The 22,055-nt window shown below is 41.5% G+C and overlaps 2 protein-coding genes and 1 pseudogene across 3 annotated transcripts; 1 reads left to right on the top strand and 2 right to left on the bottom strand.

Moving 5' to 3' along the window:
- Window positions 1-959: 959 nt before the first annotated feature.
- Window positions 960-1,898, bottom strand: LOC308552067 (olfactory receptor 51I2; the record flags this gene model as incomplete). The annotated part of the gene is made up of 1 exon (XM_081163037.1): window positions 960-1,898. One exon carries the CDS (start codon window positions 1,896-1,898, stop codon window positions 960-962), a length of 939 nt encoding a protein of 312 aa, XP_081019163.1.
- Window positions 1,899-13,888: 11,990 nt separating this feature from the next.
- Window positions 13,889-14,833, top strand: LOC308552065 (olfactory receptor 51I1-like; the record flags this gene model as incomplete). Its single annotated transcript, XM_081163035.1, has 1 exon — window positions 13,889-14,833. One exon carries the CDS (start codon window positions 13,889-13,891, stop codon window positions 14,831-14,833), a length of 945 nt encoding a protein of 314 aa, XP_081019161.1.
- A 3,417-nt stretch (window positions 14,834-18,250) lies between these two features.
- On the bottom strand, window positions 18,251-18,832 carry LOC308552069 (nascent polypeptide-associated complex subunit alpha pseudogene; annotated as a pseudogene). Its single transcript has one exon. The product of its transcript is annotated as a nascent polypeptide-associated complex subunit alpha pseudogene (transcript).
- Between the last annotated feature and the right edge of the window lie 3,223 nt (window positions 18,833-22,055).

Raw genomic sequence — 22,055 nt, 5'->3', positions numbered from 1 at the left:
AAGAATTATTTGCTAATGTCCAAATCATCAATGCTCTCTTCAGCCTATCCCTTTTTGTAGCTGGAAATTCTAGAAGGATATTATTTATAACATCTATTATCATGTCGCTGTGTGGAAGCAAATTAAAATCCCAGAAAGCGAAGAGAAAGAGAAATCATGTGTCTAGTACAATATAAAAAAAAGTTTATTGTTCATATACTCAGCATTGCTTTTCTTGGGGGATGATTACATGGTGGGTAGATAGAGCTTTTTCTAGATGCCAACTCTATCAGTTTTCCTGGACCATATTTGCCCATATATCTTATGGCAAGTTCTGACAGTACCTAAAATTTCATGTGTGAAGTTAAAACAGCTCATGAACTTTGGGGAGTGAAAATGGTGGTGAAAGCAAGGAGAGCAAAGGTAATGTTAACAGTGATGCTGTTAGACCGAGAGGCAGTATTTGTAATGCTTCAGTCCGATACTGGAGCCAGACCGGTATTGAATCTCATCTGAATGACATATTATAGGCGTTACCCTAAACAGTTAACTTAATTCCCTGTACCCATAGGACTGTTATGAAGAATAAGTGAGTTAATGCACATAAATATTTAGAACAGAACAGAACCTGGCACTTTAAAGACTCACTGTATTAATTATTATTATATTAGTAATATTTATTGTTGTAGAAAATAATGATCCTTAGCTTGGATTAATTTTTCTCTATAAAACTTTGTCTAATCACTGAATTGCCTCTATTTATCTTTCTAACAATGCCATTAATATTTGCCGAATGTACTACTTTTGTCATGTGCTACTAGTTTTGTCACTTCATTTTATGATCTTTTCCTTTTCTTCTAGTACACATATCTATCTTACTCTTCATGATGACATCATGATGATGACAACAATCATGATGATACTATAGATGACAGCCTACAGTTACAATAAATATCGGATTTTAGAGCCAAACATGAAAGTCACATTTTGATGCGGCGAAACATGCGGACGATGGCTTGGCGGATCTCCCTCGTCTTGGCGCTGTAAATGAGAGGGTTGAGCACAGGAGGTACAAAAAGGTAGACATTGGACATGAGGACATGCACGTAGCGAGGAACGTGCTTCCCAAAGCGGTGCACTGCGGAGACCCCAATCATTGGCACATAAAATGCAAGTACAGCCAGAATATGCGACACACAGGTGTTGAGGGCTTTCAGGCGTTCCTCATGGGAAGCAATGGCCATAACAGAGCGCAGAATGAGCACATAAGAGAGGAAGATGGAAAACAGATCCATGCCAAAGGTGGATACGAGAACAAAGAGTCCATAGATGCTGTTGATAGTGATATCAGCACAGGCCAGCTTCATCATGTCTGGGTGCAGGCAGTAGGAGTGGGAAAGAACATTGGATCTGCAGATAGGCAGCCTCAGGAGGAGGAAGGGAAGAGGAAAGAGGGTGATGAAGCTCCTCGCAGTCACAGCTACACCCATTCCAGTAATGACTCCATTGGTGAGCACCGTGGCATAATGCAAGGGGTCACAAATGGCCACATAGCGGTCAAAGCTCATGGCCAGGAGAATACCCGACTCCATCATGGAGAAGGAATGAATGAGAAACATCTGGATTAGGCAGGCATCAAAAGCAATGTTGCGGGCATTGAGGCAGAAGGTTCTGAGCACAGTGGGCAGGGTGGCCATGGACATAGCCACATCACTGAAGGACAGCATGGACAGAAGGTAGTACATGGGCTTGTGGAGGCTGGGCTCCACTCTCACAGCCTGCAGGACCACTGAGTTGCCCCCAAGGGCCACAGCGTACATCACACAGAGGGGCCCTGCTAGCCAGGGGTGAGAGCTCTCCAGACCAGGGATACCGGTCAGCAGGAAGGAAGCAGGGTGAGTGACATTGAACAATCCCATGGCAGGAGGAAGCAGGATACTCTTCAGGGTGAGACCTTATGAGTTGGAGATTTCTGAGAGTTGCACTTACTGGAGAAACCAAGGCGTGAAAGACACAGCAGATGACGTCTATTCAATTGGAAATGGATGCATTCATGAAATCACTGCTTTGGGGAAAATGCGTGCAAACATCCTTGCTTTATATTTTATGGTCATCTGGCCACACAAGTTGGGCTACTATTTCCATCTGTTTAATGGAAGAAGAAAGACATTGACAAATACTTCAAAAATATCAGTTAGTTACTAGGAAAATATTTAAACTATATTTTTCACAATTTTAATGTGTTTTAGAAGCACTATTGAATAGAAATGTTTAAGCTATAATTTATGGATCATTATTATAAAAAGACACCAAGAATTTGAATTATCAATAGCTCTTGGAAGTATTTATTTAAATCTACCCTTGAAAATGTTGTTTCATTCAGATATGTCACTGATTAATAAGAGCATTCCCCAGAGCTAGTTTGATGTATGTGTGCTTGGTCAGGGAGGGGAAGGGAGTGGGCTGTGGACATCAGCTTTTCATTGTCAGAGTTGCTGCAAAATAAAAGCAACAAAGAAGCCATATGTTTCTGCAAAGGCGCAAAGCTGTTCGTGCTTTTTAAAAGTGTATGAATTCTTCCCTCAATATTTCTATAGGTACACTAACAGGCAGCCTGTGGAAGGCCATTGTTCCAAATACAGATTTTTACAGTCATATATACTCTCTAAAGGTCCATTATTCACACAGACACATTCAGGACCCTCCACACCAGCCTTATACTGGATCCCATTCATACTCTTACGAAACACCGACAGCTCTCAGTCTCTCACCATCTTACTCGTATTATACGAATATATGCGCACACCGCCCCCTGACCTGTATACTCTTGGACATGCACGCACCCTGTCATGCTCTGTCCACACTGACATATATGTAGCATTTAAATATGCATAACACTCATGTTACGCGTAGGTTTATACACTCACACAACACAACACCTGCATATTTGTAGATTTCCACATGCTCACTCTTACTAACTCACCCACATTGCAGCACCTTTTTCTCCCCTTGGGGATTTACTCACAGTTTTTCTTATACATATTACACACTCATTTCCTGGAGGCTCACTCACAACCATTTCCTTGTGAGAGTGATTATTAAATAATGGATGCTATTCCTCTATCATTCTAATGTTTTGGAACCCCTTTCATGTTCATTCACTCATCATGAATGGCGATAGAGAGGCCAGAAGGCTTTTCACCTGGCAGACATGTGTCAGGCTTATGAAGCACCTTCTTTTGGAAGAAGAGTTCCAGAAACACATACCACTATTTTCCCTTCCCCTTCCTCTCCAGCCTCTAACAAGGCCAAGCCACAGCATGATCTCAGATTCCTTTTGATGGGCCTGGAGGAAGAGGGGGACCTGGGAGCCCCAGGTATCTGAAGGCCACAGAGACGGGATGTGACGCAGCTCCAGAACACCTTCCTGGGATTTCTCTGGTTGTAGAGAACCCGGATCTTCCTGTGGTTCCCACAAAGTCAGTGACCACTTCTCCGTGTGATGGATCACATTTCTTCTGGTCCAGGAGCTCAGCCTGTGCATGCCTGTCTCCCATCCAGAACTGTGACTCCTCAGGATCCAGCACTGACCGACCCTTTTCGTTTCTTATCTCCCACACCTGACTACAATTCCCACTTTTTATACAGTGCATCGCAGAGGTGATCAGAGAAAACAGAAGAGAACTGAACTCATATAAAGGGAACATAAAGAGAAGGGATAAGAAAATAGGCTTCGGTAAAAGCAGCATTCTGTGAGGGCAAGGCCAGAGTCTTTCTGGGTATGAAAGCCTGAATTTTAGTATTTATAGCAAAAAGGCTACCTGTCATTCCCAATGGCCATTGACCTTCTGGCTGTATATGAAGAAAAGAACACAGTGAGAAAAAACTATACTTAATATTCTTATTGCGTACATGCTATTTCCTAGACAATCTGAAGAGACTTTGCAGCCAGTTACTCATTTTATCCTGGACAGATGTGGACACTGAAGCCCACTGAGGTGAGCTTGCCTTGTTGCGCATGGCAAGTAGGTAATAAAAATCTCCATTTTAAAAAGATCCTTAAAATTCTCTAATATTTTCCTGAGATCTTTGAGGCATCATTAAAGTGTTGGAGAAGTTGAAAAGGAAAATACAGGCACCTATTTCTAAATGGAGATATATCTTAGGTGCCCTTGAACAAAGGAAATGCTAAAGTCAGATAAATGTGGAGGCAATGATGCAAAAAGTAATTGTGTCCAATGCTGGACTATATTTCTTTTGGAATCTGGAAACTTTCCTTTAACTGAAGTCACACAGGAACCAGAGTGGTTTAGGGAAACGGGTCCTGGACTAGGGATCAGGAGGCCTGGGGTTTCACCTTGGCACTGACATGCCCTGGTTGTATGAGCCTGCAAAAATGAATTCTTTCAGTGACCTCTTATTTATATGGAATATTTTCAAGGACATACTCTTTGTTTTTTATTGTTGACACTATTACAGATGGGTCCACATAGTCTAAGATCCTTTATGGCTCTGATGTTCTATTATTTTACTTTTTATTTCTTGGTCAAACAAAGAATGCCGAAGAAGATTTGCTAAGGATGTTGAAAACAAGCAAAATAAGGTAGACATGGGGTTGGAGGGATGTGTAGAGAGGCTGCTCTAAAGACCATGGGTTTTAATCTGCATCATGAATAGTAAGATAAATGCTTAGCTATTTATGGTTCATGTAAAGTTTATGACTAACTGATTTCTTCAAATCTTTTAATCTCCTGGGGGACTTTTATATATTTTATCTCAAAATTTATAAGATAAGACAGTTTGACCTCATGTCCTGGCTCAGCTGTTAGTTCGAGTCAGGGAATAATAGGTTGTGACCACTTTGCTCCTGGATTTCTGAACCTTTCCTGTGCCCTGAGTCGCACTTTCCTTCCTGACCTTGCAACAATGTTAATAAATCATAGAAGGCCTGATTCCAAGGAATTGACTCTGGAACCCTGAGCTAGCCAGGTAGTTACAGAATCAGTTAGTGGCAGTTTCCAAACAAGAACCCCAAGATGAGGGACCTTTCCACCTGCTCTGATCACTCCAAAATGCTGCTGTCAGATAACCTCCACCCAGTCTCTTCTTTGTCCTACCCTTGTCCTACCCCTGTCCTAATTTAACCCTTTCTTGGAGCAGAATTCAGGAGAGTCATCTAGCTTACCCCCATAGAGTTTCAGGACTCACCAGAAGAGAGTCAGATGAGAGATACCACAGAACAGCACATCCTTCTATCTCCTAAAGTGAGTTCATTCCTGCTGCTTTTATATCTCACTCTAAGCCCCAGGAGAGAGAGGAGTGAGGCTGACTTTGTGTCTGAAAATACATCAGGAAGGTTTTAGTCTCTTGAGGTCCGTACTGACTTATGAGAATAAAGCATATGCTCTTTTAGCTGAAAAAATAACTCAGTAATTTGCGAGACCATTTCAATACCCAAAGCAAGGCACCATCTGGTGATGGATGGCCAGGCACTATGATGAGAGGGGGTCAGCACCTTCTAAGAGATCCCAGGGTTACTTAATATTTTGACCAAGCCCACAAATAAGGTATAATCAGAAAATAACTGTTTTTACTTTTCCCTTTAAATGTACTGGATAGGGCTAGTCATTTCTTTACCCCTAATGGAAAACTCAGTTCCTTGAGATTTCTGGTCACATTCAGATAATAATACATCCTCTGGTAAGTAGTTAGAATACCCAATCTCAGGTTATAAATTAAGCTTCCTAGTGTCCAGATTATATCCTTTCCCCTTCTGCCATCCCCCGCTTGCTAACCAAGGTTTCTGACTCCTTCAGGGAGGAGGGAGAAGGGGAAGTGGAAGCTCCCTTAGTGTTTCATTTCGCTGTTATCCTGTTCCTAAGAATGTTAAATGTTTAAAGGTGACTCCTTCTTTCACTGGGTACTTTCAGAGATCATTGGAAGAAACGTTTCCCCCCTCTGTTAATGTTTCTCCACTTGATTTGAACTTTTAAAAAGTCTTTTCTCTGTATGGTTGCTTATGACTCCATCCACAGCCCAGACCCCCCCTTGTAGAATCATGCATTCTCCAGGGCAGGCTCTAAGACAACACCGTGCCACCTCTTTCTAGCCTGTGACCCATCGGGAAAATGGGCAGCCTTCCTCTCCTGCAACAAATGGCCTGCCCCAAACAGCAATAGTACCCCATTCAATCCTGCTCTCAGAACAGCAAGGTAACTCTTACGTCTCCGTTTGGGTTCCCAGGCATGAATAAGGAAGCAGTCTGTTGTGTCTCTCTCTATCCCCAAATTTCAGGGACATATGTTTCCTGAGTAGAAGCCTTGGGGCCCCTCTCTCTTGATTCAAGGTTAAATGGAGGGCACCACCCTTCCCTTCTTCCTGAGTGTGGGGTGGGAGACTTAGCTCTTTTCAAAGCATTTCTTTAGAAATCTTTATTTAAATTCTCTAATTCATAACTCAGTTGTACATGAAAAAAAGACAGAATTTCTCAATCGCAGCACTATTAACATTTTGGGTTAAATAATTTTTTTGTTGTGATGTGATATCCTGGGCATTATAGGATATTTGACAACACCCCTGGTCTTTACCCAATAGGTGCTCCACCCCACTTATGACAACCGAAAATGCCTCAGACATTGCCAAAAGTCCCCTGGGGGACAAAAGCACTCTTAGTTGAGAACCACTAAATTCGGAGAAGGAGTTTAAAAGTTAGCTATCTGGTTCTCTGAAAATTAATTTGAAGTTTCCTAATGGTTGTCCATTAAGACTATAGCATCCATTGTCTTCATGTATTAACCATCTTGAAATATGAAGAATAGGTTTTAAAATCGTGTTTCATGTATGAGTACACCCCAAACTCTTAGTGGACTGGAATTTCTCCTCTCAAAAGGCCCTTTTTCTGAGCTGAAATTATGCAATTTGGGATTTGCCTGTTCTCTGTTCTCAAACCATCCCCTCTGCGAATCTTGCAGACCTTTCTCGCTTCTTTCCCATGATGTCTGCTTGCTCCAAGCCTCACAATATCTGTTCCTATCTTCCTGAACCTCTTGCAGATTCTCAAACAAATAATCTTTTTCATGACTTTGTGCTTCTTTGATTTTTGCCCACATCATTTCCCTTGTGAGGAATTCTGCCATTTAAAAGTCTTATGATTTCATTTACATGTAGAATTTAAAGGGGAGAATAAACAAGTAAAAGAAAACAGAAACAGACTCATAGATACAGAGAACAGACTGATGGTTGCCAGAGGGGAAGGTAGTTGGGGGACTGGGTGAAAAACGTGAAGGGATTAAGAAGTTCAAATGGGAAGTTACAAAACAGTCATGGGCAGGGGGTGGGGGGTGTAAAGTACAGCACAGGGAATATTGTAATAACTATGTATGCTGCTGGGTGGGTACTTGAAATAACGGAAACACTTTGTAAAGTATATGATTGTCTAACCACTAAGTTGTGCATCTGAAACTAATATAAAATAATATTACATGTAAACTGTAATTGAAAAAAATTAATTAAATAAAAAACCCTCTTCTTGGTGAATCCTACAGCTATAAGATTCATTATGAGCTTACCCTGCTCTGTGAATCTTCCCTAATCTCTTGAGCTTTTTGTGACACACGGGGTCCTTGACAGTTCTCCAATGCAGAGTTTATAAAACACAAGAGGCCCTGAATGACTGAGACTTACAACTCTGAGATGGGAGGACCTGAGGACTCTTCTGGTTTGTTCTAAGGTCTTTAAGAGGTCATGGTAAGACTGTGTTCTGGGAGTGTTGAAAAGGTGCAATAAGAAACCAATGAATGCCACTGGAATTAACCACCAATGCTTGGGTGCAGTTTTACTGGGGTGACACTGACAGCAATAGAAAGCAGGTCCACTTTCCTGCCTCAACTTCCTAAAGCCCCTCTACCATATACACACACACCCTGCCCCCATTTGCAGATCTTGGGAACTCTTTGGCAAAGGAGAAATACAGTTTGCAGAGGCCCAGCCGCAGCATCACAAATAACAATATAAAAGGTGGGATTGAGACTGAGAGAAGATAACATAATAACCAACACAATGAAACAATGAATGTAATCTTGGGAATTGTTTACAGGGTTTCAAAAGAGTTGAGAAACTGACTGGCAGATGCTAATCCAACCTAGAGATTTGCAACAGCAGAAAGCCACCACCACCTCTAGGCTGGAGAGTCAAAGGTTGTATTGCTGGAGCTGGAGCCAAGGTGATATCAACCAGCAGAAGCTGGAGCCATGGATGAGATGCAGACCATGCCAGAGACCCTGCTTTAGGTGGGAGATGGAGGCAGTGACATACCCTCTGTCTGCCAAGGCTTCCCGTCAGTTGAACCCACCTATCTGGAAGTCAACTGACAGTGGAGTTTGGGATATTCTTCAAGTAATATTTTGACTCCTGTGATGTGCAGAAGAGCTGCCAAAGAGTAAGAGTGGATCTTAGGCATATCTTTGGTACAGGATGGAAGCATAATTCATTTATTCACCTCAGAGTTCGTGTATCACTAGCATTGTGGAATGTGTAATCTCCCATGGACTTTGATCTTCATAGTCAGCACCATGTAAGGTGTAACTCACTGTAGTCTGTGAAAGATGAGAGTCATCAAACTTGAATTCTGAGGAGTAGAAATCTTGTTATGTAAAATGATCTCTCACAGCCAGACTGACAGATTTTTCTGGGAACTACTTCAAGATTAGCACACAATCAAAACCCACCTTTATTCTTAAAACCTTACCCACTCAGCTGGGTAAGAAGTGATGACTCTCTTTTAATAACATTGTTCACGTCTGCCATGAAAGCACTGGTCACACTCTATTATCGTAGGCTCTGCATGGTTCTGTAACCACCGATGGAGAGGGAATAGTCTAGGGGAAGAACTAGATGGCCCTAGGATGGGGCACAGGTATGGAAATGAGTGCCTTTTTCTAAATCATGAGTAGTTAACCTTGGGACACAACAAAATGCAGCTGAGAAATGGGATTCTTGTCTTTAACCATATGAAAAGATGTTATGCCAAATACATAAAATTCATCTCATAACTTGTACTAATACTAAGTTCATACAAAAGATGCTTGGGGTTGGTTTAAACTAGGCCTTGAGATCATTTGCATTTGATTGAATTTTATTGCAGTTTTGAACATGCTTTGTGCTTTCAGAAGAATGGTCTACATTCTGCTCCATCTGTTTTGTTTTGTTTTTTTATTCACAAAATTCTAATAGACTTAGTGTGATGATCATACTGTAAAGTGTATAAATGTTGAATCACTATATTGTACACTTTAACTAAGGTCATATTTTATGCAAATTATATTTTTATAATAAATTTAAAGAATATCTCAAGATTTTATTATGAAAAATTTTAAACACACAGAAAACTTGAGAGAATGTTACAATAAGTACCAATATACCCATGGCTTACATGATGCTATTAATTTTTATTATGCTATCTTTATCATATATCTACCCATGTGTCCATTCTTTTATTCATCCATCAATCCATTTACTTTATCAATGTATTTCAGAGTTAAGTTGCAACATCAATAAACTCCCCTTTAAACATTTCAGCATTCATATAATTAATTAAAGTTTAAGTATTTATATAGTTATTTTTCAAACATACAATGCACAGATCTTACATGTACATTAGATAAGGTCAGACAAAAGCATTGGTTTTGTTGTGAAATAAGTTTATGCCATATTTCTAGGTAGTGTCTGGAGGCATATTTGCCTCTAGAGGATGTCTGGACTGTTCAGTGGGTCAGTTTTTTAATATTTGTCTTTGCAAGAATAGGTACTGGGTCTTTATTGCTGTGTAACATCAGTGCTGAGACTAATGCCTGAAGCACAATCATGTGTTTTTCTTCTATTTTTTGTTTGTTTAGTCTTAGTTGAACTGAATTAAGTTTGTAATTTTTAGATCCCATACAGTGGTGGAGTAAAAGGAATTCTTACATAAGAAACATGTTATATGGATGCTAACATGCATTTAAAAAAAATTCAATAGATTTAAATTCCATATATGAATCTCTGAAGAGATATAGGGATAGAAATTTGCGGACATTTTGTTGATCTATTAATGAGAATATGGGCATGTGTTTAAAATATATACTTTTGGATATATGAACAAGGGAGTATATTTGAAACATACCTGACTGTTTTTTCAAATATGTGGAAGAATCTCTGTCTATTTCTAAAATTATCTCTATAGTCTACATTAGTGTCTCTCATCAATGTAAGAATACACAGATTATAGTGTGTGTTTGATGTGTCAAGATATGTGATTAATGACGACTATTAAGTAGTTGTATGAGCATATTTGTGTTTATCTGTTTGTATGTGTATGGATCTGAAAGAGTCAATATGAATGTTAGCAAATAAATAGTTGAATATGTCTAAAGGAGTGCCTGTAGGGTTGTCAGAATGTCAATGACTAGGTATGTTTGTGTGCATACATGTGTTTGCATTCCCTGATCAGGGGAGGCTTAATATAGTAAGGGACATGGATGATGACATCAGGGATTAATGGGGCCAAGAAAGGGATTCTCCTAGGACCAGTTCCCCTATGGCCCAGCACTACTGATTGATCCTACCTTCTCCATTGTTTCCACTCTCCTTCTCCAATCACAAACAAGCCTAGGGACTCTGGGGTATTCATAAATTTATGAGTCCTTAAGCAAGTGAGCTGATGCCACTCTGCTTGGTGGACTCACAGACCAGTACATCCAGCTACAGGGAAAAGAAACTTCTGCCACCTAGTGAGTGCCCTTCCCTCAGATTGCCTACCTGAGCCTCTTACCTAGAACTTATCCCAAACTTTAGCACTTTTATTGCAACCCCAGACTGACTCAGTCTCTCATATTTCTCCACCAAACATGAGACAAATCTGTTCTTTTCCAGAACCCATGATCACAGACCCTGATGCCAGGTACCCATCTGGATCAAAATTCTAACACCAAATCACATAACCTTAGATGAAGGGGCTGACTCATTAGATCTAGATTTTGTCTTGAAGGTATTTCATACATTTCCCCCCTGCAATCTGAATTATTGTTGCCTGTATCTAAGTCTTGGGTGTGCAGCTGGAGAAAAAAATCACAGAACCAAATGAACTGTAGTCATTCAACAATGTGATCTTAGCTGCATTTTCAGTACTGAGTAGGTCTTGGGAATATAATTGTTGGAATATTACTGTGAGTCTGTTAATAATAATGCATTTTTGGCAGTGTGTGTGAGTGTCAGTGTGTGTGTGCGTGTGTTTATATGTATGTGTTTAGATTGGTATAAACAAGGAAAGATACCTGAAACACAGTGTATAACACCAATGAGTAACTATGAGTCTTCTTAAGTTCTGTGGTTGTGCTAGTGTTATGTGTGACCAAGGGAGAGCTTAATAGTTTCTCTCTGTTTAATGTGAGATAGTATCTATGAATACCTGACTGTGTAATTGTGTGTACAAGTGTGAAATGTATATTTGCTAGTACCTTTGTGTGACTGTGTGTATGTGTGTGTGTGTTTGCATGTTCATGTACATGCTGTGCAAAAGAAGGGCATTGTGTGTGTCTGTGTCCATTGTCTTGATGTTTCTCCCTAGATTAGTCACATTTAGGAAGCCTTAACTGACACCTCCACAGTCAAAACAATGTTGTTATTGTCGTTGTTGTTTTATGGTGGCGAAGCATGTTCCCTTTGGGAGAGAAGTTTTCAAAGTTGGTTTCCATTCTGAGGAAAATCTGGAGCATGGCTGAAATATGGCCTTCTGAAATACCTAAATTTGCACATCAGAGGTTAAGGAGAGTGGGGTAAACTTATGTTGTAGGAGAGTCCTTAGTTACTGTTGGTGCTCTGAGTGTCTTTCCATTTCTTCAGAACCTAAAGATAATATCAGAGTGAAGATGATAAAGAAAAAAGCAGATCTGGATATGCTGGATGTAAGAAGATTCTTGGAGCATTGCCTTTAAACATGGCTTGGGAGGAAGGGAGAAGTTTAGAGGTGGATTGTGGAACAGAAACCCTACTGATTAACAAGTCCCTCTGAATTCTCCTTTGAAAGGGAGATAAACCAAACAAACAGGCAAATTCTTTTCCATGACCTATATACTTTCAAGATTAAGATTGATATCTGGGTATTATCCAAGCTTTTGTATCCATCTACTTTCACTGTATTTACTAAGAGAGATAAGTAGAGAGTGAAAACTCCAGGAAAAGTCAAAGGAATGAGAACCATTATGCCTAAACTCCAGAATAGAGCTCTCCTTATAAAATACCTGGTACCACGGAAATATGGTTCCAGAGATATTTTGGATAAGGGCTGAGAAAAGCCCTTTATGATATGGTTTCTCAGTTTGCACCATTCTAACTATTGCTTCATTTTCCTGGAGTTAATCTGATGCTGTTGAAGGACAACAACAGTGAAATAGGATTCAGTAAAGAAGGTAGAGAGGAGATGTCAAAGTAGGAGGGAAATGGGGAGAAATGCTGCCTCCCAAGGAAGGAGGAAGTTCTGAAAAGGTGAGTGGATGAAGATTGTGAATGTTTATTATTAGATTTAACAACAAAGAGGTCGGTGGTGACCATGGATAATTAGTTTCAATTGGGAAAGGGAGTGTGGAAGCCACTGTAGTAAACTGAGCAGTGATAGTAGGTAAGGTCAAGAAGGTTGAATTCCTGACTTTGAGGATTTCAGAATAAAATTGGAGAAATGGAAACATAAACAACCTCTCCTTCCTTGGCATCTGGAGAGACAGTGTTTTAAGAATCTTGACTAAGAACTGGGGAAGGGTAATGGCATGGCAGCTAGAGAGGGAAGGTAATGTTTTTATAATGGGATGGTCTTGCAGATGCCTATTGCCTGAAGGGAAAGAGACAGAAAGGGAGAGGCTGATGGAATACAATGGACTAATGAAAGAGGTCTCTGAAGGAGAAGGCAAGAAATGGAATCCTGAAGGTGGAGGGCATGGCCTTGGAGAAGGAGAGACATCTCTTTCTCAGGAGCCAGGGGATAAAATTAAGTAAGTTTAAAATGTAGGCAGTGGCAAATAATCAGTTTTCGCCCTCTGGCAAAACACTTGCTTCTTTGTTTTTATCTAGCTGCACATCCAGTTTGATTATAGAATTTATCAAAGTTGAGGTTTGCTGTGTGAATGTGAGAGGCAAAGAGGAGATGAAAATACCAGCCCTGGCAGGAGAGTAGGTCAGGAAAAAAGTGAGGAAGAAATTGCTAAATGAAAAAGGGACCAGGAAAGAAATGGAAGAATTATTAAGACTCTGAGAGCAAGCACATGGGCACAAGAAGGTAAGAGGGCTGGAAGATAGAAGGATGGGGTCAGAATGTTAAGAAAATGGAATTTAAGATTTCCAGAGGTGGAAAAGTTTTTGGTGTTGACATGTTCAGGGGTAGGCTGATGGGGAAGGATTGGGAGGCTGAGGTGAAATCTGAGTAAAGCTTATTAAAACTGCAATTTTATAGCTACAGGAGTTTCATCTATACCATCTACCAAAGGGTTTCCAAAGGAATGAGCAGTGTTTCTTTTTCCTTGCCTATGTTAACCTCTATTTCCCCCCAAATTCTCAAAATATGGATTCTGGGTGAGATGAGAAAGTGAAGGTGAGAATTAGGGGACTTTTTTCATCTTGTGTCCTACCTTGCTGCCTTGCCATGCCTTCACGGAGTTTCTACTATGGCCTAGACAGGGTACTGGGCACTGGTGATAGAGAAATGAGTAGAACCCAGCTGCTATCTTTAGAGAGCTAATAGTCTAATGGGGAAAGCAGGAACAGAGGCAAACACATTCACTCTCTGACCTTTTGTGTTAGAGACAGGATGTTTGAAAGAAAGTGAAGAACTCCTCAAAACACCCTCTTGGGTTCATTCTCATCTGTATTCTCCCACCTGCCTGCCATGCTGGGCCTCAATGACACCCCTTTCCAGCCACACACCCTCCAGCTGACAGGTATTCCTGGGATGCAGACAAGCCAAGCATGGGCTGCCCTGGTTTTCTGCATCTTGTACCTGATCTCCATCGTAGGCAACCTCAGCATCCTTGCTCTGGTGGTTCGGGAGCCTGCTCTGCACCAGCCCATGTACTATTTCCTCTCCATGCTTTCCCTCAATGATCTGGGAGTGTCCTTCTCAACACTCCCAACTGTGCTTGCTACCTTCTGCTTCAACTACCGTCATGTTGGCCTCGATGCCTGCTTGGTTCAGATGTTCTTCATCCACACTTTCTCCTTCATGGAATCAGGCATATTGCTGGCCATGAGCTTTGATCGTTTTGTGGCTATTTGTGACCCACTACACTATGCCACTGTGCTCACCAACAGCTGCATCTTGGCTATGGGCCTGGGTGTCCTTGCCAAGAGCTTCATTACTCTTTTGCCATTCCCCTTTCTAGTAAAACGACTTCCCTTCTGCAAGGGCAATGTTTTGCATCACTCATACTGCCTCCATCCAGATCTCATGAAAGTGGCATGTGGAGACACCCATGTTAACAACATATATGGGCTCTTTGTGGTCATTTTCACCTATGGCATAGACTCAACTTTCATCCTGCTGTCCTATGCATTGATTCTGAGAGCCGTGCTGGCCATTGCATCCCGGGAGCAGCGGCTCAAGGCACTCAACACCTGCATATCACACATCTGTGCAGTGCTGGCTTTCTATGTGCCCATAATTGCTGTGTCCATGATCCACCGCTTCTGGAAAAGTGCCCCACCTGTTGTTCATGTCATGATGTCCAATGTCTACCTATTTGTACCCCCCATGCTCAATCCTATCATCTACAGTGTGAAGACAAAGGAGATACGCAGAGGGATCCTCAAAGGCTTTTATAAATCCCAGAGCTGAGGAAGGCTGCAGACCCTGAGAGAACTCCTTTGTAGAAAGAACTGGGACTTGTTTTGCAATCTTAAGAAACACTTAAAGCAAGAAGGAGAAGAACCAGGATCTTGATAGTTGTGAATATGGAACCAATAAAGGGACATTTGACTCAATAAAATGACATAAATGTGTATTGAACACTTACTGTGTGAAAAACCTTGTGCTAGTTGCTAAGAATTTTATAATGGTGAGTGGGACATATTGTTAAGTAAGAGATAGATATATTAAAGGAAAAACATAAAAAAGAGTAAAGATGCCCTAAAAAATGTTTGACATGTGAAAATAATAAAAGTTCTAGAGAGCAAATAAGCTTGTACACAAATAACCCTACTTCTACCCAGAATGAGGAAAATGATAAACACCAGAGACAGACAAAATTCTGTGTAAGCTTAGTGCTTCCTGTGACAGAGAAGGACTGTTTGGTTTGTACAAAACAGGATAAGTTATTTTCCTGTTTTTGTGAAGTAGCTTGTCAAGGATGAGAGAGGTTTGAGTACTTTGTAAAGGGAGGCAGGAAGAAGGGAAGGTAATTATTTTGACATAAGTATGAAAACAAATATTTAGGCAAGAAAGTTTAGAATCTTGCTATTCCAAGTGTGATCCAATAAACAATAACCTTCATATATCTGGCAGCCTGTTAGAGAAACAGAACCTTAGACCCCACATAAGACCTACTGAATTCTGACTGCATTGAATAAGATCCTAGGGTGGTTAAAACTTGAGAAGCAATGCACTTTGCTTTTGTAACACTGCTCAGGTAATGCCAATTTGATGTGTAACAACAATAAAAAGACTCATGAGTAACACGAGTCTGGAAAAGTGGTTCTCACAGTGTGATTCCCAGACCAGCAACATCAGCATCGCTTGGGAAATTGTTACCTAAACAAATTCTCAGGCCTTCTTCTGATATCCTGAATTAGAAATTCTAGGGAGCCAAGTCCAGCAATCTTTTTTATAAGTTCTCCAAGTAACTTTGATATATGTTAAAGGTTGAGAACCTTTATTCAATATTGGTCTGGAATATTTAGGACAATTGCAAGCAGCTTTGTTTAGACAGAGAGGAGATTTCACATAGAGAAGCTTGGGAAATGAGATCTTAAGAGATTGCTTAAGTCAGACTGTGAGTGGTTTCTAAAGCTGGGGGAAACTGAGAACTAGGTGTATGGTGTTAGTGGTGAAGGAAAATGCAGACTCATAGCCCATTATCTCCACGAGTTGGTGCAGATATAGCACAGAAATAGCGAACACAGAAGATTCGATAAACAATCTTTAGCCACTCCACAGTCACTCTGCAGTAATGGAAAGCAGAGAGGGTTCTCAAACCCTCTTTGAGACACTCTTTGAGATACTTGAAAGCTCCATAAAGGGAAGGAAAAATATTCTCCATGTCCATCTTCTGTTTGCTTCCCTGGAGACATCCTACCACTTGATACAAAAGCAAAAGAGCTCCCCGTCATGCCATTCCTTCCCTCAATATTCTGTATATGAAACTGAAATAAGGAAGAGATAAAATGGAATACTTAATGAGAAGACTGGGTCCTTGGGAAAGTAGTTATTTGGCGGATCTGAAGTTGGGGCCTCCAGGAGAACATATGAATGGTACATTAGAAATATCACTTTCTTTTTTCTTTCTTTCTCCTTTGCACCTCTACCCTCTGTAGATAAGTACAGTTCTCTTTACAGATCAGGTTCTGAGTTGAAGAAATGCTAATCTGGAATCATAAAGCTGGTAGATGGCAAAGCTGGAACTCAATCTACATCTACATGACTCTGAGCTCCATGGGCTCCCAGTACCCTGAGATATCTCTCTTGGAAGACACCTCAATTTTGTGCCATTCGGTGGAGGGTTGAGTTGGAATCGAGTCCGGAACAGTCGTGACAGTGGGTAAAGGCGGCCATGGTTATATCTTCCATTGGTTAAATCCTGGGCCTGGCTCTGGGCTTTACCCTCTGTTCCCTAGGCTCCGAGTCTTAGAATTTGCCAACTAGGTCCTAAGCTTTAGGCCTTACAGGAATATGGATTTTAAGCCCAAAATTCCGAAAAATAAACTCTGTGCTCTGTGCTCAGAGTTCCAGTTTTGAGACTGGATAATTGGGATTCAGGGGGGATGTTGCTATGGAGCTTGGACGAATTTGTCTCCTTCCTGCTCTTCATCCTAAGGAAGGAGTAGGAGTTTTATTTTCTCTGTGGAGAGAAGGCAGGATCTCCAGGGGACATGCTTTTTCTTTTCTTTCTGCTCCCAAGGTGAGGTCTAAACCCTCTCCTTTTCCCATCACCAGCACAGCATCACACTCAGGCTCAACAGGACCCCAGAGGCTCTGGCCCCTGGTTGCTGTCATTCAGAAACATAAAAGGTGCCTCCTCTCTTGGCTAGTGCCTGCCAGAGGCCTACTCTGGACCCATTGCGAGCTCTTGCCTTCTGTCTTTCAATCCAGCTGACACTTCTCAAAATTTTCTCAAGTGAGTTTAAACCTACCTGCGTCTTCTAGGTATAGGCACAAAAGGTGTGTTTCTGTCTACAACTCTGTTTGTGTCTCTGTGTGGTTCTTTCAGCCTCTTTCATGTCTCTGTATCTCTGAGTGAGCCTTTGTCGATGTATATGTGTATGTCGGTGTATTAGCTATGATTTGTTTGACCTATGATAGAAAGATTTAAAACAGAAAAATTCCTAAATTTTATTTTCATTCAGGTTTTCTATGAAAAAAGTACTATTAATGAAAATGCTCTTGTATCCTCCAAAACATTTTCAGATAGCGCTGCCAGGGATTCGTTAGCAGTGAAAGACACACGATGATCTCATGACAGGAACTGAACTTGCCTCTGTTTTGGCCACACAGATTCACAGCCATGATATTCTCTGTGTCACAGAATAGGAGAGACCTTGAAAGTCTGGAACATCCGACCTGAAGGCAGAAGGAGAGTTGAAAGGGCCTTTAATCCCAATTAAACAGATGCTGGAATTTTCCCTTGGCATTGCCATCCAGGGTTTTTCAGTCTTTGCTTGAACATCTCTACTGACCAGAAACATATTATTTCCTTGTGCAGCTTTGACTCTTAGAAAAATTTTCCTTACCTAAGCCCCAGACTGTCACCTTAAAATTTCCACCTATTGCTCACTACCTTTTGCGCCCACCCTATGTCCATCTCTTCTATGGTCTCCTCAAAACAAAGCATCATTGGTTCCTTGAGTGCTCTTTTGTTTTTTCATCCCACAAGAAGTCATAAGCTTATTAATGATAGAAACAGTACAAATTTCAAACCAAGCTGCAGTTACTCTTTTGAAACACAAACACACATACATAAAAAGGTTCTTGGGTTTTAGATGGTTATATTGTTAATTCCATAATGCCATTTACAGTACTATAACTGCTGTTCTTTGGGGCTCAAACTGCCTTTGGAGCTCTCAACACATTTGCTTGTGACATGACCAATTCTATGCCTTCAACCTCCACACCTGCTTCAACAACCCCTTCCTCTCTCTTGTACAGCTGGAGGCTGTGTGTTTTCTCTAATGTTTGAGGCAGCTTCACTAAACTTGGACTTTCTCTGCAGCTTCTAGCTGTGCTTGCTGAGATAAAGTCTCAATCTTGGCTTCCCCCCAAACTATGTAGGTACCTGCAGCCGGGTTCTTGCAGACATCTGGTTTTGGAATGACAAAGAGGACATTCTTAGATTTCTGGATAGTCACCCTAGTAACCCCTGTAACCTGTGAGGACCCCATTTGGACACAGCCTTCTGAGCCTCCCTTTCACTCTGGCTCTGTTTTGCTTTACTGACTGGCTCGCCATCGGTTTCAGCGGCTGCTGCCAGCTGGCCCTGCTGCGTGGCTGCCTGTGTGGAACCTTGTCTCTCCAGCTCGGGTACTGATGCATCACAGTCAGATTCTGTTCCAGACCCTGGCTCAGCCCGGGGCTGGGGCCACTCCTGCTCTGTAGCAGGGCGGGTTCTGTGGCTTCACCAGGCATTTTGTGTGGGGAACGTGGAACCAAGATGACAGCAGAAAACGCCTTAAGTTCTCTTTGAGTGACTTGATCCCCTTTGTCTTTGAGTGTGTCTCAGTTGGTTTAACTCTGATCTGGAGTATGGAATCCAGAACTGAATATTTTTTTGTTTATGGTTCTGAGCAGAATGTTCATGCTTTTATTAATTCCTGATGTCTTAAGCATGGCTTTGTGTTAGAATCATGACGTGCAGGGGGGGACAAGAATGAACACAGCACAAGTCTAACCCTAAACAAGCCCAAACTATGACAGGGAGAACAGAGGTATAAATGTAACTCCAACAAAATAGAAAATGTCTGTATAAAATTGTATGAAGTTGTAGATGAGAATGTTATTATTTCTGTTGAAAAAGCTGCAGATAAAATAAAAATTTGATTATGAATAATAATAAGAGTTAAAAAAACTAACAAGAGAAAGATAATGTAAGCAGAAAAAAAAGAAAGCATAGAATTGCAAATATACATTTTAGAACATATTACTGTCTGAATAAAATTCCTCACTTGGGTGAGGAAACTAATAATGAGGTACTTTGAGTAGCTACAGGAATTTAGGATAGATAATCTGAAGAAGGGAAGATTACAGGGTGTTGTGATTGAAACTTTCTGATAGTATTTATTTATTCAGTTATTTATTAATCCAATTAAACGTTTATTATGCATCTTCCACGTGCTTGACCCTATGCTAGTATTGAATATCTAGTGATCAAAAAAATTTTTTTTAGAAGCAGTCAATACCCACCTTTCTTTGATGGAGTTTATAATCTGCTAGGGAGTACAGGCATTAAACAAATAATTACACAAGTACATACATGTTTGCAAACTAAGATGTGCTTTACAAGAAAATAACAGATACTATGCAGAATACTATTTTGGTGAAACCTAAAAATATTATCACGCTTCTGTGTGCAGCGTTACACATAATGTGGAAGAAGTATGTTCTCAACCAATGTAAGAAATAACTTTTTTAAAAAATTGATTTTAGAAAGAGAGGAAGGGAGAGGGAGAGAGAGAAACACCAACCCACTGCCTCCTGCATGCCCCCTACTGGGGATGGAGTCCAAAACCTAGACATGTGCCCTGCCTGGAAATTGAACCAGCAGCCTCTCAGTGCATGGGATGAAGCTCAACCAACTGAGCCACAGTGGCCAGGGCAGGAAGAACTCTATAAAGCAGTGCCCTCTAACCAGGATAATGGCTTTAGGTGCAATGAGCTCCCCAGCATTGGGAGGGTTCCAGCCGATGGTTTGGTAAGGATGCTGCGGAGATGGTTCTCAGTGGGGGTAAGATTGGACTCTGGCTTCATATCCTAGAAGCCTGTCAGGTTGACAACTGAGTCAGTGGACTTCTGAAAGGGGGCCACTTTAGAGGGTCACTTAACTCCCAGTCTCTTCTACCTTACCCCAAGTCGGCATATAAGGTAGGGAAAAAAAAATCTGAAAATAAAGATGATAACTTCTCCAGTATCTATTCATTCTTCCTACTTATATGGCATTATCTTCAGAAAGGTGGCTGCTGGGCTTCATAGGAAAGGCCACAAGACTTGTAGTAGGAAGAACTAGATTCTAGTCCCAGCTCAGCTGCCAGGGTCCAGCCCCAGCGGTCCAGGGGTCCCCAAAGGTGTGGACGGAGTCAATGACTGATGAAGGACACGGAGACAGCGTTCAGAGCATCAGGACAATCAGCTTCTCTTCTTTTTTTTTTGCCTTGTTACAACTGTATTTATACTATTTGATTTTATTGCTGGTTAAACAACATGACATCATGCTATGTTTGGGTTTCTGTCTTGGCCTTTCACCGTTAATGAATATACCTTCTTATCTGACCTTTTAAAGAATTTACATCTCTTTAGGTATGGTAATTTTAGTCTTACCTATTGTTTATATTTCTGTAGGCTATTCTACAGGTTAATCTCTAGTTTGTTATTTATATTCTGAAGTTACTATTTTAATGCTCTACCACATAGCTAAAAGGAGAATAACTAAACCAGCTTTTCTTATGCAAAGGTTATGCGAGTCCTAAGGAAGGGCTCTGGAGCCTGCGCTGATTGTCTTTAGCCATGGTGACTGACCGCCCTGGCCTTGGTCTCTCGCTCAAATTCCCTGCGGCAGTCCGTCCTCACTGTAATATCCTGTGTAAGATAAGGGTTCAGGTGTAGATTGAAATAATCTCTTTCCTAGGCTGCTCTTTCCTTGTGGGGATTCCCAGAGTTTTCCATTAATATAAGCATCCCCCAGTAATACATTCCTTGTGGGAACTCCCTGGTGGCCTCCCTGTGGAATCCCCTGCGACGAGAGTCAGCAGGGCTCGGACCCAGGCCTCTCCCCCGATGGGGAACTTCCTGCGGTAATGGGCCTAACAAGTCCTAAGCTTTCTGCTGACAGTCTGGGTTCCTCATGAGCGGCACATGATTTTCCTGTACTCCTTGGGGCTTTTACTGAATCATTGTCTTTTCCAGTCCCATCCGACTCCCCTGCTAGGGAAAAGTTTCCAGCGAGGGCAATGCCCTTTTCTGGTGCAGTGACTCGGGTAAGGACACAGAGCGTCAGGAAGGGGAACAAGCATGGGAAGAGGGACCTGCCATATGCCAAGTCCCATGGAGACTGGCTGTGCCGATGTCTCCTCCTTGAAGGACTGTGTCAAGCAGCAAGGATGGAACGGCTTCCGGCACTCAGCCACTTACTGGTTTAAAGCAAGTCACTTAACATGGTCGCATGGGATTGATATGAGGGAGCTTGGTAGTGAGGCAATTGCCTCTCTGGTTATCATTTCTACCACCCAATGAGTGAGTTAATTTCCTGTAGCTATGCTCTCCTGTACTTCCCGTTCCCCATCTTGCATGTTTCTCCACCATGACATGGGTCGTGGCTAGTGTTTCCAAGCCTTCATTGTTACTTCCTGCCCAAGATGAGGTTTTACCAGACTCAGGAAGTCTCAAGTGAGGCAGGTCAAGATTGAAATCAGGTGAGATAATTAGATAAAGCCTCAAAATGCTCTGACCAGGCTTTTCTCTGCCTTTGGGTGCACCTCCAAGGAAGCGACATGCAAGGGTAGCCCCAAACCTAGGTTACCTCTGTGGGCACCACCTTGGGGTGTTATGAGCAAAACCAAGTTTATTTAAAAAAGCTCCACGATGCCGAGGAATCTAGCAGTTGGCAAAACACAGGGGAATGGTTAAGCTGCAGGTCAGG

The sequence above is a fragment of the Miniopterus schreibersii genome (assembly GCF_964146895.1).
Source record: "Miniopterus schreibersii genome assembly, contig: HAP1_SCAFFOLD_149, whole genome shotgun sequence".
Taxonomy (NCBI): domain Eukaryota; kingdom Metazoa; phylum Chordata; class Mammalia; order Chiroptera; family Miniopteridae; genus Miniopterus; species Miniopterus schreibersii.
Note: the sequence above shows the minus strand (reverse complement) of the source record. Positions and strands in the feature narration are given on the sequence as shown.